Below are 19101 nucleotides of genomic sequence, written 5' to 3'. Positions count from 1 at the left end.
ATAATGGGTAGGCACAGTCCAGTCTCTCAACCATGACAATCTCCTGAAAGACTGAGGAAGAAAAAATTTTAAATGTTGGACATTTTGAAAAATAGAGTTGTGAGAATAGTTAATGCAATGTCATAGAGCGTCATACCCAAAATTTCAGAATTCTGTGAGGTACTACACAGAAAGAGTAAATGTAACTTATAGCAGCTTATACAGAATAATGAATCTGTTGAATAGCTCCATTCTCTCCTCTGAATGCTATGCGGATTAGTCAGTATTCTCAGTCTGGGGACAGAGAAGAGCAATTGGCACGTATTAACTTAAGTTGCTTTATCTAGGTGTGACGGGATATAAGAGCATACCTCAAGTGCATCCATGGCTGTTATGGAATGAAGAATGAACTTTATTATCACAGGTAAATCTTCCAATCTAATAGATGACAACTTATCCATCACCAACTGGCGAACCTAAAAATTAAAAGCACAAAAACTTAGTAAGTTTTAATGTCACTACCTCAACTTTGTACTGAACTGTTAGGTAACATTAGAAAAAAATCACTTCTCTTACTCCATTTTCCCACTTATAATTAAGGGGGAAAAAATTTTAGATTTTTCCCCAAATTAGAATCTTTTAGTTGTTAATACCACAGCTTCGTCAAAAACAGATGGGCAATAAATGTGAAACAGAGCTATTATCTTACATTCAGAGCCTAAATTCTCAACTGGCTACAGTACGGCATAAAAAGTATTATTCCTATGGGAAGCAGGTATGATTCAGACAATACAGATTTCCACTCAAAACTTACTGTTTAAAAACAGACCTGTGGGCCGGCACAGTGGCTCAAGCCTGTAATCCCAGCACTTTGGGAGGCCGAGGTGGGTGGAAAACAAGGTCCAGAGTTCAAGACCAGCCTGGACAATATGGTGAAACCCAGTCTCTACTAAAATTACAAAAATTAGCCAGGCGTGGTGGCAGGCGCCTGTAATCCCAGCTACTCGGGAGGCCAAGTCAGGGAACTGCTTGAAACTGGGAGGCAGAGGTTGCAGTGAGCAGAGATCGTGCCGCTGCACTCCAGCCTGGGCGACAGAGCAAGACTCCATCTCAAAAACAAACAAAACAAAATCAAAAACAAAAAAAACAACTAATAGCTGTGATTCTATCACAGAATAGCATCTGAAACTCATTGAGGTGGGGAAAAAAAAATATCAAATGTGATTCACTATGGTTTCAAAATGATATATTCATTACTCCCAAGGCAATGACTGAGTAATACTTGTTCTGGGAGGTTGGAAAGCTGGCTCAGTTTCTGGAAAGCTGAGTCTTTCCTACCTTCAACAGGAAGTTTGGATCAAGTCGGAGGCTGGAAAGGACATCCAAAATTGGGACAGTGAGTGAAGTATTCTCTATCAGTAGGTCACTGTGAATGGTAGAAAAACAAAAAAGTTGTGTAATGGTTTGAACAGAGCTGGGCAGACAATGACTTGAGAAAATCATTCATTACAGTATGGAAAGAAAGGACATACTTAGTTGCCATTAAATTACCATTTATAGTATGTTTCTTTAAAAATTGTTTTGACTGCAAAAAATAATACATGCTCATTATAAAAACTCAAATAATAAAAGTAGAAACAAGCCTTCCATCACAATCCCCACTACCCAGAGAACACCACTATTTAGTTTGGTACATATCCTTCCCCGCAAAAAGGAAAAAGAAAACACAAAACATTTACAATGAAATGTGATAAGGATGAGAGACATGTGCACATGGTGCTACAGGAGCACAACGTAGTGAGGACAGTAATAGATTTTTTTTTTTTTTTTGCTTTTTGAGATAGGGTCTTACTCTGATGCCCAGGCTTGAGTACAGTGGCGTGATCACAGTTCACCGTAGCTTCGACCTTCCATTCTCAATTGATCCTCCCATCTCAGCCTCCTGAGTAGCTAGAATTATAGGTCGTACCACCACACCCAGCTAATTTTTGTATTTTTTGGAGAGACAGCTTTTTGCCCAAGCTGATCTCGAACTCCTGGGCTCAAGCGACCCACCCACCTCAGCGGCCCAACATGCTGGGATTAAAGGCATGAGTCACAGTGATAGATGCTAAAAGAAGACTATACAAAAGGAGATGAGCTGGCATCAGGCAGGTAAAGTGGGTGGCATAGTGCTTTGCCCATAGGGAGCATCCTGCCCAAAAGGACAAAGGCAAGAAATCATTGGATGTTTTGGAGGTAGCTGTGCACACAACTACACAAAAGGAAGTATCACAAACTGAATTTTTAAAAAACGCTTCTAGTACAATAAAAAGTTGCATTATGATGGAAACTTTATTACCTAGGGATATTGTTCACCCCTTCTTCAATACTGCCCTACCAATTACTATTTTTCAAATGAATGACAGCAAGCAATGGGTCTCTGCAAGGGGTCTGACGCAAGGTTGTGCATTAGAATGAATCACCTAGGAACCCAAAGAAGGTAGATGTTTAATAGGCTCCACAAATGATTTTAATGTGCAGTCAGGGTTAAGGACGCCCTGAAGAACATGTTAATGAAACTAAGGGATCATGGTCAACTTCTCCATTGGCCAAATTTAGATACCTAATCCTAAGCCAGACTTCACGCTCATAACAGGTATACCATTTAAAAGAAAGTATGTGGGGCCGGGCACAGTGGCTCACACTTGTAATCCCAGCACTTTGGGAGGCTGAGGCAGGTGGATCACAAGGCTAGGATATTGAGACTATCCAGGCTAACATGGTGAAACCTCGTCTCTACTAAAAATACAAAAAAATTAGCCGGGCGTGGTGGCAGGCGCCTGTAGTCCCAGCTACTCAGGAGGCTGAGGCAGGAGAATAGCGTGAACCCAGGAGGTGGAGGTTGCAATGAGCTGAGATCACACCACTGCACTCCAGCCTAGGTGACAAAGCAAGACTCTGTCTTAAAAAAAGAAGAAAGTACGTGGACCTGTTCAAATATATACCTTTCTTTTTTTTAAGTCAAATCCCATACCCTACTCATGAAGGTGGGTATCATCTTCTTTTTAGATATAAGAGACCACATTACTACTGCTTTTTGAATACTGCAATGATAAAGCCCCCACAGTCGAGCCTCACTTAGATGGTGACAGAGTGCTTATCCACCTGAGTTCTTTCCCCACATCAGTGTGCTGGGAATCCCCTAGGATCTCAGGTAGGCTGGTGATGATGTCATGCTGCAGATTCTCTGGAGCAATACTGATCAGCTGCATGATCTTGGCGGTGAGGTCCTGCAGTAGAGGACACTATTAGAACTGCAGCACATTACCCAGAATAAAGAAACACTACCTACTTGTGAAATGCAGAGCTGAAATTATTTGAGAGATAAACATAGTTATTTATCTCTGTACTTTGAAAAAGAATCTTCCCAAATATTTAATTTATTTAATAAATGATACCTACTCTTCATATTTAAACTTTTCTGATGAAATTAAAAGGTGAAATATCTATGATTCTCAAACGATGAAAATTAGAAAAAGCTAATGGATGGATGGATGGATGGAAAAGTATGAATTTTCTGTTTAGAAAGAGAAAAAAAAAATACAACTTCCAAAAGATATGAGAAACATACTCTTTAAATTCAAGAGATAAAGTCCGTAAGCCTACCTTGCCATCCACAACTCTGTCAAGCCACTTTAGTTGACTGACAATGAGTCGAGGTACGTTGATTTCATCACTGTTCTTGCTAAAATATTAGGAAGAGAAGACAGGGAACTTAGCCTTCCTGGCCAAAATAACAGCAAGCATTAATACTGCACAAAATATTTTAGCCATTCCATTAACATTTACTGAATACCTACTATGAATTTGGCACTGCACTAGACACACAAGTGATACCCAATATGCAGGAGATATATGCTTACGTATGTTGAGAAAAATGTCTAGAAAGTATGCTAAATATGAACAGTGGCTACATCCAGGGAGGATTTAGAGAAAAGGGATGACAGGGCTAGACAGCATCTCTTAATAATAATTTTTAAAAAGATAACGTTAATAAATCTTAAAAACCAAATATGACAAATATTTTTAAAAGGTAAGACACTAATAACATCAACGCAGTAAGTGCTTAAAAAGGCAAGCATGGCCGGGCGCGGTGGCTCAAGCCTGTAATCCCAGCACTTTGGGAGGCCGAGACGGGTGGATCACGAGGTCAGGAGATCGAGACCATCCTGGCTAACACGGTGAAACCCCGTCTCTACTAAAAATACAAAAAAAAAAACTAGCCGGGCGAGGTGGCGGGCGCCTGTAGTCCCAGCTACTCGGGAGGCTGAGGCAGGAGAATGGCGTGAACCCGGGAGGTGGAGCTTGCAGTGAGCTGAGATCCGGCCACTGCACTTCAGCCTGGGCGACAGAGCGAGACTCCGTCTCAAAAAAAAAAAAAAAAAAAAAGGCAAGCATAAGTTGGGTGCGGTGGCTCACGCCTGTAATCTCAACACTTTGGGAGGCCAAGGTGGGCAGATCACATGAGGCCAGGAGTTCAAGACCAGCCTGGCCAATATGGTGAAACCCCGTCTCTACTAAAAATACAAAAACCAGGCCGGGCGCGGTGGCTCAAGCCTGTAATCCCAGCACTTTGGGAGGCTGAGACGGGCGGATCGCGAGGTCAGGAGATCGAGACCATCCTGGCTAACACGGTGAAACCCCGTCTCTACTGAAAAATACGAAAAACTAGCCGGGCGAGGTGGTGGGCGCCTGTAGTCCCAGCTACTCGGGAGGCTGAGGCAGGAGAATGGTGTGAACCCGGGAGGCGGAGCTTGCAGTGAGCTGAGATCCAGTCACTGCACTCCAGCCTGGGCGGCAGAGCGAGACTCCGTCTCAAAAAAAAAAAAAAAAAATACAAAAATCAGCTGGGCATGATGGTGGGTACCTGTAATCCCAGCTACTCGGGAGGCTGAGGCAGGAGAATCGCTTGAACCCAGGAGGCGGAGGTTGCAGTGAGCCGAGATCATGCCACTGCACTCCAGCCTGGGTGACAGAGCCAAGATTCTGTCTCGGAAAAAAAAAAAAAAGACAAGCATATATTGCTAAGGGAACACAGAAAGTCAAATTAGATTATATTCATAAAAGTACTAAAAACCATTTGTAAATAAAGAAATGTTGGCTCAATTATCATTTTTCCAAAAATGATAGTTTCTGCCTTCCTTCAAGCCTCCTGTATCTAAAGTTTTGGACCACTTCCACATCCTTGACAGCATGGTCCTTGTTATTGCAGCCAGTCTTAACTGAAAAAGATAAGCCAGAATGTAAGGCATCCAGCATGAGACATTTAGCTGAAACAAATTAGAAAAACCTTCAGTGGGTGCAGTGGCTTACTCCTGTAATCCCAGCACTTTGTGGGGCTGAGGCAGGCAGATCACTTGAGGTCAGGAGTTCAAGGACAGCCTGGCCAACATGGTGAAAACCCGTGTCTACTAAAAATATCAAAAATTAGCTGGGTATGGTGGTGCACACCTGTAATCCCAGCTACTCGGGGGGCTGAGGCAGAAGAATCACTTGAACCCAGGAGGCAGAGGTTGTAGTGAGCAAGATCGCGCCACCGTACTCCAGCCTGGCGACAGAGTGAGACTCTGTCTCAAAATAAATAAACCTTTAAACTTATTACTGTATCAGGACTCTGAAAAAATTAAAAAGGAGAACATAAAAATGACTATAATCCTGTCATTCCAGAAATGTACACTATTAACACGCATATGTATACGTGTGTATCTTTTTAAGCAAAATACTGGACTGCACTATTTATTGCAAAAACCGCAATTACTTTTGCACCAACCTAATATAAATGCTACGTGTAACCTGGTTTTGTTTTTTTCAATTAACATATGATATTAACTAGTTCTTTGTACAGTAATTAATGTACACATAATATTCCTATTTTTTGAACATCTCAATTATTCACATTTATTTTAAAGAGTAATCTTTTTCAATATATGGAACACTTCACAAATTTGGGTATCACCCTTGCAAAGGGGCCATGCTAATCTCTGTATTGTTCAATTTCAGTACATGTACTGCCAAAGCAAGCACTAAACTAATATATTTCATTTTTTTTTTTTTTTTTTTTTGAGATGGAGTCTCGCTCTGTCTCCCAAGCTGGAGTGCAGTGGCCCGATCTCGTCTCACTACAACCTCCGCCTCCCGGGTTCAAGCGATTGTCCTGCCTCAGCCTCCCGAGTAGCTGGGACTACAGGCATCCGCCACCACTCCTGACTAATTTTTTTTGTATTTTTTGTAGAGACGGGGTTTCGCCATATTGGCCAGGCTGGTCTCGAACTCCCGACCTTGTGATCTGCCCGCCGCAGCCTCCCAAAGTGCTGGGATTACAGGCGTGAGCCACCACGCCCGGCCAATATTATTTCATTTTCATTCACAGTTATTATCCTAGGATAAATTAGGAGACATGACATTAGGACTAAAGGGTATGCAAAATCTAAGGTTTTTGACACATACAATCTATTGCTCTTCAGACTCAATGCCTGAACTAATTTATATGCTCACTAGCAATGCACGAGCATGCCTATTCACTACACTCAACAAGGAGACCCTTTGAGAGTAGGAAAAAATGCCTTTATTTTACTGCTTAATAGTTATTATTTACTATTTTTTTTTTTTTTTTTTTTTTTGAGACGGGGTCTCGCTCTGTCACCCAGGCTGGAGTGCAGTGGCCGGATCTCAGCTCACTGCAAGCTCCGCCTCCCGGGTTCACGCCATTCTCCTGCCTCAGCCTCCCAAGTAGCTGGGACTACAGGCGCCCGCCACCTCGCCTGGCTAGTTTTTTGTATTTTTTAGTAGAGACGGGGTTTCACCGGGTTAGCCAGGATGGTCTCGATCTCCTGACCTTGTGATCCACCCGTCTCGGCCTCCCAAAGTGCTGGGATTACAGGCTTGAGCCACCGCGCCCGGCCTATTTACTATTTTGATATAGTGTTTTAAATTTGTGACTTTGCTAACAAAATTGAACTTTTTAAATATTCGATGTTCTTGCATTTCTTCTTTGTAAACTGTCTGTTCACAAGCTTTGTCTACTTTTCTATTAGGCTGTTCATTTCTTTTTTAACATAGTAATTAAAAAAAACAGGTAGGGCCACATTCCAGTAGTTGGAGAGGCTCAGGCAGGTTGATCACTTGAGCCTAGAAGTTTTGAGACCAGCCGGGGCAACATGGCGAAACCCCACCTCTACCAAAAAAACATGAGAATTAGCCAGACCGGGTGGCGCGCACCTGTAGTCCCAGGCACTCATGGGGCTGAGGTAGGAGGATCACTGAAGCCTGGGAGGTGGAGGCCTCAGTGAGCCGTGATCATACTACGGCACTCCAGCCTGGGTGACAGAGTGAGACCCTGTCTCAACATACGCTACAAAATTAAAAAGGTAAAGAAAAGTATTCAGAGAATACCTGATTCCAACCAACTGGCTACCCTCTTTGGAAACAACTACTGTTACCAGTATATTGTGTATCCTTCTACTAGGGACTATCCCTGAGCATAAGCAACAGACACTTAAAAAAAAAAAAAAATTCTGTTTCTAAATACAGACAAGGTCTCACTACATTGCCCAGGCTAGTCTTGAATTCCTGGACTCAAGCAATCCTCCTGCCTCGGCTTCCCAAACTGTTGGGATTACCGGTGTGAGCCACCGCACCAGGCCAATAGTTACTTTTATCATAATCCTATCTATTTTTACAAAATCATATTAATAGATGAAACTTCAAAGACACTCCAGTAAAATTTTAGTAGTCACTTAAGAAGCATCATGATAAATATGACTTTCAGAGAAACCAAGAGTTTTCAGAGTAACCTTTTCAGAGAGAAACTTAAGTAACACCGGGGTACTTCGAACATTCCATAACTCCACTTACTTTTCAAAAAAATATTCTGGCAACTTCTCAAACAAGGTTTTGATAATGGCAGGCTAAAAAAGAAGACATAGGGAGTTAGGAGATCATCTCAAAATACATAATAGAAATGTATAATCCCAGCTACTTGGGAGGCTGAGGCACGAGAATCGCTTGAACCTGCGGGAGGCAGAGGTTACAGTGAGACAAGATTGCACCACTCCACTCCAGCCTGGGTGACAGAGGAGACTCTGACACACAAACACACACACATAAAAGAAATGCATAATTCTCTTTCCAACTAGAGCTCCTGGAATAAACACTTCGTTAAAGTTGATATCTTATTACAAAGATATCCACATGAGTATGTCTTCATTTTTAGAATATGCTATTGGAATACAAAGATTTAATTTGTCTTGTGAAAAACTGAAAATGATTATCAAGACAAAGTTAAAATAATCAGATAATCAAAATATTATTAAAAACAATGACAGTTAATCCACGAAATGCAGACTTTAAAAGATTATCAAATAGGTTGCAACAGAAGCTCTGCAGAGGAACAAGGGAGCTCTTAGACTGAAAATAATTACCTTCAAGATTTCCAGTGAAAAGGAAGAGTTTAAGAGTGTGAAAAGATTAACAGTAGGGGAGAAGAGGAAAAATGGAGAACGGGGTGGAGGGAAGTGTTCTGTTCCATATGCATTTGTATAACTTGAAATATTTAAATTATATCAATGTATTGTCTTTAATATATTAAAGGAGAAGAGGAGGAGGAAAAGGACAAAATTAAGATACATGAGCATCTAAAAAGCTAAATGGAGATGATGGAGATACGAATATGATAAAGATTACAAGATACTGGCTGGGGGCGGTGCCTCATGCCTATAATCCCAGCACTTTGGGAGGCCAAGGAGGGCGGATCATGAAGTCAGGAGATCGAAACTCCATCTCTACTAAAAATACAAAAACTTAGTATTTTTTGGGGCGCCTGTAGTCCCAGCAACTCGAGAGGCTGAGGCAGAAGAATGGCGTGAACCCAGGAGGTGGAGCTTGAAGTGAGCCAAGATCGTGCCACTGCACTCCAGCCTGGACAACAGAGTGAGACTCCATCTCAAAAAAAAAAAAAAAAAGATTACCAGGTACTCAGATACACAGGATGTAGCTTTAAGAAAAGGAATCAGATACAGAGAGAATAAATAGGACCGCCAGATGTATTAGGCTAATAAGCACAGTTTTAAAACACAGATATAATCCCAGCACTTTGGGAGGCCGAGATGGGCAGATCACGAGGTCAGGAGATCGAGACCATCCTGGCTAACACGGTGAAACACCGTCTCTACTAAAAACTACAAAAAACTAGCCGGGCGAGGTGGCGGGCGCCTGTAGTCCCAGCTACTTGGGAGGCTGAGGCAGGAGAATGGCGTGAACCTGGGAGGCGGAGCTTGCAGTGAGCTGAGATCCGGCCACTGCACTCCAGCCTGGGTGACAGAGCAAGACTCCGTCTCAAAAAAAAAAAAAAAAAAAAAACACACACAGATATTACCTTACCAAACCCATCACAGCAACAGGGCTGTGCTAAAGCTGTTACAAACCCAAATTCTCCAATTAACCCTACTCTATCCTGTGTTCCTGCTATTTAGACTTGAGCATACATCACAAACTTCATCCATCAAATGTTCACAGAAAAAGTGACAGTCTTACCTGTAGTATGTCAATCCCCAGAAGCAGTTTGATAAGACTCTTAGAATAAGATGCACCCATACTGTAAAAAAAAAAGAAATGTTTTCCACTTTGCTTTCCTTGTTTTAACGCTTTTATCATTTTTTCTCAATAAAATTGGTTAAATACATAATCTTTAAAGAGGAACTACCCTGTTAGACAAGAAACACAGAAATAAGCAGATGGCTCTTTGCAAGGGAGCGGTAGAGATTTGAAATTCTGTCAACACAGGTGAAACACATTCTAGAAAACACTGATTGTTAGGCTCATAACCACAAGCTTAGGAATTTTAAACTTAGTTTAAATTCTGAGGAAGACAGCCTACACCAAAAATGAAATTTCAAACAATTGTGCTCTCCCTGCCCAGCCCCCTGCGATTAGCAGAACAGACTGAATTTCAGCAAGATTCCATGCCTCCTCTCCACACCTGGCTTCCTCATCCTGCAGACGCTCACAAGGCAAAAGGCAGTTCCTGAAACTGTCTTCATCCTCAATGTAAGACTCCAGGCCACTAACAAATTCTTCTATTATCTTAAGGAGATTTAAAAAATAAAAAGAATAAAATATTTAGTTTAATATTTGCTGTTAAAAATCATTTTAGCCCACTCAACTTTATACCAGTGTCCTTAAATTCCAAATTCTAGAGTTACGCTGGCACAAGCAAAAATACCAGGGGAAAAATACATACTTTGGGATAGGAAGGGTGTCTCCTCAGGGTCTGAAAGAGCTTCTTTTGGAAAGCTATTTGGTCCACAGCTATGGAGAAAAAAGAAGAGCTGGTCACCAGTTTCCTACCATAGTTTTCCTTCTCTAAAAACCCAAGTTTCTTGCTTTCTTGCCTGATGAAACCAATAAAAACATTTTCAACCTAATTTCAGAGCCAAATCTTCTTTTTTTTTTTTGAGATGGAGTTTTGCTCTGTCACCTAGGCTGGAGTGCAGTGGGGTGATCTCGGCTCACTGGAACCTCCACCTCCCAGGTTCAGGCAATTCTCCTGCCTCAGCCTCCCAAGTAGCTGGGACTACAGGCACGTTTTTTTGTTTTGTTTTGTTTTGTTTCGTATTTTTGGTGGAGACAGGGTTTCACTGTGTTAGCCAGGATGGTCTCGATTTCCTGACCTCATGATCTGCCCTCCTCGGCCTCCCAAGTGCTGGGATTACATGCGTGAACCACCTCGCCCAGCCCACAGTCATGGGGTTATATCTAAACCCACATAATAGACTTAGCTTTGGCTGGGCACGGTGACTCATGCCTATAATCCCAGCACTTTGGGAGGCTGAGGCGGGCAGATTGCTTGAGGTCAGGAGTTTGAGACCAGTCTGGCCACCATGGTGAAACACTGTCTCTACTAAAAATACAAAAAATTAGCTGGGCGTCGTGGTGGGCGCCTGTAGTCCCAGCTACTCGGGAGGCTGAGGCAGGAGGATGGCATGAACCCGGGAGGCAGAGCTTTCAGTGAGCCGAGATCACGCCACTGCACTCCAGCCTGGGCGACAGAGCGAGGAGACTCCATCTCAAAAACAAACAAACAAACAAACAAACAGACTTAGCTTTGATAGCAGATAGCCACTAAGTGTTCTAAAAAAGACCTGCCATAACCTTAGCAAGACGGAATAATCTGTTCCCCAAAACCAGAATCTTACATGGCTTTATACATTTTCTTCTGAAATTATTCTGACACTGATATAGCTGCTTTCTGAATATTTATTTTTTCATAACACAAAAGAAATAATACATAATATTTTTTCTAATAAAAGAATGAGAAATGCTTTACTTAACACACAGTAATGAGGACCAAAGACTGTACCATTTTCTTTTTCCTTTTTTTTTGGAAATGGAGTCTCACTCTTGTCGCCCAGGCTGGAGTGCAGTGGTGCGATCTTGGCTCACTGCAACCTCTGCCTCCCAGGTTCAAGTAATTCTCCTGACTCAGGCGCCCGAGCAGCTGGGACTACAGGCACACGCTGCCACGCCCGGCTAATTTTTTGTATTTTAGTAGAGACGGTGTTCCACCGTTTTGCCCAGGCTGGTCTCCTGAGCTCAGGCAATCCGCCTGCCTTGAGCATCCCAAAGTGCTGGGATTATAAGCGTGAGCCACCGTGCCTGGCCTCACTGTATCATTTTCTAAAAAGCAATTTCAACTTTGTCTCAAGATGGATGGCCCTCTCATTTCTAATCTTCATTGCCTCTCTATTTAGAAAACCCATGATTCAGTCCTGAGTTATTTCATTAAAACCACAGAATAAAATTAGATTAAAATATTACCTAGTTGATTCTGATTCTCTCCCGTTTTAAGAATAATTCCTGATATCTTAAGAAGCTTCACAAAGATGCTGTCATTTTCTTCAACTTCATTAGCAATATGAGATTTCTTTGTCTTTTTGGAAAGTGGTTGCTTCCCGGTTTCTGAAAATAGAAAAATTTAAGAATATGGTAAACAGTAAAGGAAAAATTAAAACTTAAATCCAGGAATAATAATCCTGAGAGGAAAACTGATGTGTTCCTTAAAAATTATACTAGGATCGATGCTGTAGTGAAATAAACTATCTTCAGAAATAGTGGCTTCCAAAACAAATAGAATTATTTTCAACTATTGAGTTTTCATTTGAAGAATTCAAAATGTGCCATTTCTGGCCAGGCAAGGTGGCTCACGTGGTAATCCCAGCAATTTAGGAGGCCGAGGCAGGAGGATCACTTGAGCCAGGAGTTCAAGACTAGCCCAGGCAACAAAGGGAGACCCCATCTCCACACATACACACACACACTAGTTAGGTGAGGAGACGCCCACCTGTAGTCCCAGCTACTTCGGAGGCTAAGGCAGAAGAATAACTGGAGCCCAGGAGGTTGAAGCTATATAGTGAAGCTATGACAGTGCCACTGCACTCCAGCCTGGGTGACAGAGTGAAATCACCATCTCTAAAAAACTAAATTCAAACAAACAAGTGCCTAACAAGAATAACCCATGGAAATGTTTTCCACCCAAAAACTAAACTAGCCAGTGTCTCTCAAGCTATTGCCTGCAAACCACTGTAGTGGAATCCCTGGAAAGCTTATTAAAATGCATATTCCCGGCCGGGCGCGGTGGCTCACGCCTGTAATCCCAGCACTTTGGGAGGCCGAGGTGGGTGGATCACGAGGTCAGGAGATCGAGACCATCCTGGCTAACATGGTGAAACTCCGTCTCTACTAAAAATACCAAAAAAAATTAGCCGGGCATGGTGGCGGGCGCCTGTAGTCCCAGCCACTCGGGAGGCTGAGGCAGGAGAATGTCGTGAACCTGGAAAGTGGAGTCTGCAGTGAGCCAAGATCACGCCACTGCACTCCAGCCTGGGCGACAGAGCAGAACTCCGTCTCAGAAAAAAATAAAATAAAATAAATAAAATAAAATAAAATGCATATTCCCGACCAAGCATGGTGGCTCACGCCTGTAACCCCAGCACTTTGGGAGGCCGAGGCAGGCTGATCACCTGAGGTCACGAGTTCAAGGCCAGCCTGGCTAATGTGGTGAAACCCTGTCTCCACTAATACAAAACTAGCTGGGTGTGGTGGTACGCACCTGTAATACCAGCAACTCAGGAGGCTGAAGCAGGAGAATCACTTGAACCCTGGAGGCAGAGGTTGCAGTAAGTCCAGATCACGCCACTGCACTCTAGCATGGGAAACAGAGTGAGACTCCGTCTCAAAAAAAAAAAAAAAGGCATATTCCACGCCATATACCAGAGTTACTGAGTCAAAATCTTGGGAATGGGACCTAAGAGTCTGAATTTTTTACAGTCTTCAGATAATAATCCTGATACACACCAAATTTGAGACTCAATGATCTGAATAAAGGGTAGACAGAATGGGGAAGTTTCTCCTGTATCAGATCTTTGACTACAAAGCTCAGATAGGTTTAATCCCAAGGCTTTCTACCCATAAAAAGAAACAAGAAACAAACAAAGCCAAGTTTAAAATTTACTCTTATCCCTTAATGATGCCATTCTGTTTTTTCCTTCTTTAATTCCAATCCCTCTTTTTTTTTTTTGAGACAGAGTCTCGCTCTGTCGCCCAGGCTGGAATACAGTGGTGCAATCTTGGCTCACTGCAAGCTCTGCCTCCCAGGTTCATGCCATTCTCCTGCCTCAGCCTCCTGGTAGCTGGGACTACAGGTGCCCACCACCAGCTCGGCTAATTTTTTGTATTTTTAGTAGAGATGGAGTTTCACCATGTTGGCCAGGATGGTCTCGATCTCCTGACCTCGTGATCCGCCCGCCTCGGCCTCCCAAAGTGCTGGGATTACAGGTGTGAGCCACCATGCCCGGCCTCCTCTCCCTCTTTCTAATAAAGCCTTAATCAGAATGAAAGACCACTACCTTCCTGAATGAAATGTAAAACATAACCAGAATGAAAGATTCAGTTTGTTCATTACTGACCAAGAGAACCCAAATCCCTTCTAATAAACTTAATTCAGAAGTCTCTTCTCTATTGGAAAACAGTATTTCCAAAGTAAAACATTTACTTTCAATAATTTCCTATATTATTCCTCTTCAGTTTCAAATTTTCTACCAATTTCTCTATATTCTAATTCTATAATCCCATTACTAATCAACTATTGGAGCTTCACAACATGCTTTTTTTTTTTTTTTTTTGAGATAAGAGTCTTGCTCTGCTGCCCTGGCTAAAGTGCAGTGGCATGATCTCAGCTCACCTCCACCTCCTGGGTTCAAGCAATCCTCCTGTCTCAGCCTCCCGAGTACCTGAGATTACAGGTGCGTGATCCCACACCCAGCTAATGTTTGTATTTTTAGTAGAGATGGGGTTTCACTATGTTGGCCAGGCTGGTCTCGAACTCCTGACCTCAGGTGATCCGCCCGCCTTGGCCTCCCAAAGTGCTAGGATTACAGGCGTGAGCCACCGTGCCTGGCCCACAGTTTCCGTTTCTAAATCAAGCCTATTCCTAACATGGTTTTGGACTTGCAATTTTTATCATTACAATTGCTGTTCAGCAAGCATTTTCATCTATTTCGGTTGAATTGACCAAGAATCAGACTTAAATTCCAATAACCTAGTAAGAAATAACTCTTCAATCCACAAGTTAGTGGAAGCTAAGCTATGAGAATGCAAAAGCATTAAGAATGACATAATGAGGCCAGGTACGGTGGCTCACGCCTAAAATGCCAGCACTTTGGGAGGCTGAGGTGGGTGGATTACCGGAGGTCAGACGTTTGAGACCATCCTGACTAACATGGTGAAACCCCTTCTCTACTAAAAATACAAAAATTTAGCCAGGCATGGTGGCATGTACATGTAATCCCAGCTACTTGGGAGGTTGAGGCAGGAGAATCGCTTGAACCCGGGAGGCAGAGGTTGCAGTGAACCAAGATTGTGCCACTGCATTCCAGACTGGGCAACAAGAGCCAAACTCCATCTCAAAAAAAAAAAAAAAAAAAAAAAAAAAAAAAAATTATATAATGGGCCAGGCGTGGTGGCTCAAGCCTGTAATCCGAGCACTTTGGGTGGCCGAGGTAGACAGATCACTTGAGGTCAGGAGTTCCAGACACCCCCTGGCCAACATAGTGAAACCCCGTCTCTACTAAAGATACAAAAAATCGGCCGGGCGTGGTGGCTGGCGCCTGTAATCCCAGCTACTGGGAGACTGAGGCTGGAGAATCACTTGAACCTAGGAGGTGGAGTTTGCAGTGAGCTGAGATTGTGCCACTGCACTCCAGCCTGGGCGACAGAGTGAGACTCCGTCTCAAACAACAACAACAACAAGAATGATATAATGGACTTTGGAGACTCGAGATAAAGGGTGGAAGTGGGGTTAGGGATTGAAAAACTACACATTGGGCCGGGCGCGGTGGCTCAAGCCTGTAATCCCAGCACTTTGGGAGGCCGAGACAGGCGGATCACGAGGTCAGGAGATCGAGACCATCCTGGCTAACACGGTGAAACCCCGTCTCTACTAAAAAATACAAAAAACTAGCCGGGCGAGGTGGCGGGCGCCTGTAGTCCCAGCTACTCGGGAGGCTGAGCCAGGAGAATGGCGTGAACCCGGGGGTGGAGCTTGCAGTGAGCTGAGATCTGGCCACTGCACTCCAGCCTGGGCAACAGAGCGAGACTCCGTCTCAAAAAAAAAAAAAAAAACTACACACTGGGGACACCATACACTCTTCAGGTGATAGGCACAACAAAATTTCAGAAATAGCCACTAAAAAACTTATTTATATAACCAAACACCACCTGTTCCCTAAAAACCTAGTAAAATAAAAACAAACCAACACAAATCAAGTTAGAACTGCTTTAATAGAGTAAATGAGTGCAATAAATGAACTATCAACCTCCCTGTCCCCCCCCTCCCTTTTTGAGACACAGTCTCTCTCTCTCTCTCTGTCGCCTAGGCTGGAGTGCAATGGTGCTATTATTGACTCACTGCACCCTTGACTTTCTGAGTTCAAGTGATCCTCCCACTTCAGCCTCCTCAGTAGCTAGGACCACAGGCGCACAACACCACGCCCAGCTAATTAAAAAAATTTTTTGTAGAGATGGAGTCTTGCTGTTACCCATGCTGGTCTTGAACTCCTAGCTTTAAGTGATCCTCTCACCTTAGCCCCTCAAAGTGCTTGGATTACAGATGTGAGCGATAGCACCCAGCCAGAACTCCTTATATCCGGAAGTCTTGGGATCTTTGTCAACCATTTCTCATATGGGCAGAGTCTGCACTGTTTCTTTGCCTCTGGGGTGCTTGCTTTGATATATCTTTCTTTTCACATCACTAACATAGCATGTGTCTAGATCATAATATTTTTTTTCCAAGAGAGGAAGAAAGAACATAAAGTTTTTTAAGAGTAGAGACTGTTATATATTTGTGTCTCAATACCTAAATGATGTATAGCAGAAAAGTCTGTAACACTAATTCCTCTTATGGATGTGGAAACTGAGGCCCAGAGGGTGTGGGCATACTCAAAAGTTATATGCAGAATTCGAGGCAAAAATTCAATCCCAAATCTGATATTTCTCCCTTAATTCTGTGCGCTCTATCCATTACACTTTGAAGATTCTCAGCACTTGAAAAGCAGGAACTTTATATCTCTCACATGCCTCATACATTGCTACAGGAAATAAAGCAACAAATGACTAGATACTTACTGGAGGCATCTTCGATCAGGCTCTCTTTATCCTCAGATTTTGACAGTCTTCTTTTGGAAACCATTTTGACCAATGTCTTGTGCATTTAAATTACTTCCTAGAGCAAAATTGGGGAACAGAAGTTACCCTCTAGAAGATAAATTCTGAGAAGTTAAAGCTATTGTTCAAAGAAAACTGTTCTATCCAAAATCAGTGGGGCTCATATCTCCATATTAATGTTATCTAAATCTAGGCGCTAAGCAAATTTCAACTCTCACATCTAGCCAATACTACCTTCCTTTCAAGTCTTAGTTGCCTCTTTAGGCAGACTACTTTGCTGTTGCTGAAGGATAAAACCCATCGCTCTCCATCTGAGATTCAAGACCCTCCATTATCTATCCCCCAGTGGACCTGTCCTTTAACTCATTATTTCAATACAATAGGTTAGGGACTGTGCTAGGTACTGGGGTTACAACTGTGAACTAGACAGACATGATTCCTGTCCTCAGGGAGTTTACAGTATAGTAAGTAACAAATAGCCTTAATGTACTGAACTACAGTTTTGTAAGTGCTATAAAAGTACAGGTTCTATGAGGGCTTACTAGGAAATTTAATCTAGTTGCTAGTAGGGGTGGTAAAAAGAAGCAAGGACAATTTCTTAGGGACAATCTCCTCGAATTTTTTCTTTCTTTTTTTTTTTTTTTTTAGTCGAGACAGGGTTTCACCATGTGGCTAGGCTGGTCTCAAACTTCTGACCTCAAGTGATCCACCCACCTCGGCCTCCCAAAGTGCTGGGATTACAGATGTGAGTCACCCGGTCTGAAGAAGTGATTTTTTTTTTTTTTTTTTTTTTGGGAAACGGAGTCTCCTCTGTCGCTCAGGCTGGAGTGTGGTGGTGCAATCTCGGCTCACTGCAAGCTCCACCTCCCGGGTTCACGCCATTCTCCTGCCTCAGCTTCCCAAGTAGCTGGGACTACAGGCGCCCGCCACCACACCCGGCTAATTTTTTGTATTTTTAGTAGAGATGGGGTTTCACCGTGTTACCCAGGATAGTCTTGATCTCATGACCTCGTAATCCGCCCACCTCAGCCTCCCAAAGTGCTGGGATTACAGGCGTGAGCCAAACCGACCGACGAAGTGATTTTTAGGCAGGGACTTGAGGACTGAAACAGGAGTTAGCCGACGAAGTGATTTTTAGGCAGGGACTTGAGGACTGAAACAGGAGTTAGCCAGTAGAAGGTGTAGGAGAAGAGGAGTCTCATACTGAGAAGAGGAGATGTGGAGTTAGAAATGAGCCAGCAGAGGTAGGGGAGTGCCTGAATCACATGACCTTTTAATCTTGTAAATCAGAACCTTCGTGGTCTCAGTGCCTTTGCACAAAGGTGTTCTTTTCATCTGAAGTGCTCTTATTTGCCTGGAAATTTCTACTCAGACCTAAACATTCAATCAAATGTCATCTTCCTTGAAAAGCGCTCCTCCTATCCCTAAGGGAGTTTGCTACTGCAGCTTCCCTGCTCCACAGGGTATATCTAAGGGGACCTTACCTCACACTAGACTGGAGCTCTCTGAGAGCAGGAACCCAGTCTCACCTACTCAATGCCCCTAATGCCCAGCATAGTTACCGGCATAAAGAAAATTTCTGAGAATATTCAGAGTGAGAAAAGCTGGCAGGGCAGGGGAAATGCTACAAGTTAATAAGAACTGTTTCAAGTACTTTACATTTAATAATTCATTAATTTCCCACGAAACTTTTTGAGGTGGGTACCATTATTCTTCTCATCATCCCGGGCGGAACTGGGATTCTAACTTGGGCAGTCTGGCTGCAGCACCTGTGCTCTTCACCACCTATACTTACTCTTGACGACAATAATGACTTATAATAATGGTTAACATTTTCGAGGTACCGGGCGCTGTGCTAAGCTTTTTATTTGTCGCCGCTTCGGTTAGTACAGATAACCATTATCAGCCATCTTGCAGATGGAAAAACTAAGGCAAGTCAGGACGTCCGGCTTCCAGGCACTCGCCTTTAACACGTGCAATACCATCTGGCTTTCAGAAAAGTCCAACAGACGTGAGATGAGGCCGACTGTCTGGACTAGTTCATCGGGAAGGGGGTGAGGGTAAAAGCCTTTCTCGTTTCCTCATTTTAATGACGCAGAAAGGTACCTGTGGGGATTATCCCATCTCAGCGCAGATGAGGAAGCCGAGGTTCGGGGCGCGAGCCCCAGAGGAGAACTCCAACCGCGGCTCGGACTTAGAGATTAGGCCGCAGGGGAGCGGGGCCTCAAGAGACTACGACCACTGCTCCACTAACTCACCGAGAAGCCGTCACCGCCCGTCGTTTTCGACTTTCCCGCCATGCCCGACGACTCTCTGACGCCACCGAGGCGCGCCATCACGTGACGTCAACTTCCGCGCCGGAAG

The 19101-nt window shown here is 43.3% G+C and overlaps 1 protein-coding gene and 1 non-coding gene across 13 annotated transcripts in view; both read right to left on the bottom strand.

The window, feature by feature from the left end:
- LOC105477686 (FA complementation group D2) overlaps window positions 1-19060 on the bottom strand; it is a 76868-nt gene extending 57808 nt beyond the window's left edge. For 3 of the 12 annotated variants that reach the window (XR_984883.3, XR_011620230.1, XM_011734317.3), the window contains exons 1-11: window positions 18996-19055; window positions 16699-16795; window positions 11836-11976; window positions 10259-10326; window positions 9998-10101; window positions 9553-9613; window positions 7876-7928; window positions 3628-3706; window positions 3100-3251; window positions 1318-1405; window positions 351-455 (exon numbers count right to left, since the gene is read on the bottom strand). Coding sequence is in view for 10 of the 12 variants with exons in the window: in XM_011734317.3 (XP_011732619.2) it covers window positions 351-455; window positions 1318-1405; window positions 3100-3251; window positions 3628-3706; window positions 7876-7928; window positions 9553-9613; window positions 9998-10101; window positions 10259-10326; window positions 11836-11976; window positions 16699-16783 (936 nt within the window). In the remaining 2 variants the exon portion in view is untranslated. Of the gene's footprint in view, window positions 1-350; window positions 456-1317; window positions 1406-3099; window positions 3252-3627; window positions 3707-7875; window positions 7929-9552; window positions 9614-9997; window positions 10102-10258; window positions 10327-11835; window positions 11977-16698; window positions 16796-18843 lie in introns of those variants that run through there. The other 9 variants (XM_071092206.1, XM_011734320.3, XM_071092201.1 and 6 more) reach the window with 9 other exon arrangements.
- Window positions 5943-6045, bottom strand: LOC112425925 (U6 spliceosomal RNA). The gene has a single exon (XR_003017136.1). It is a non-coding gene; the product is annotated as a U6 spliceosomal RNA (small nuclear RNA).
- Window positions 19061-19101: the final 41 nt, after the last annotated feature.

Source organism: Macaca nemestrina, chromosome 2 (genome assembly GCF_043159975.1).
Source record: "Macaca nemestrina isolate mMacNem1 chromosome 2, mMacNem.hap1, whole genome shotgun sequence".
Classification (NCBI taxonomy): Eukaryota; Metazoa; Chordata; class Mammalia; order Primates; family Cercopithecidae; genus Macaca; species Macaca nemestrina.
Note: the sequence above shows the minus strand (reverse complement) of the source record. Positions and strands in the feature narration are given on the sequence as shown.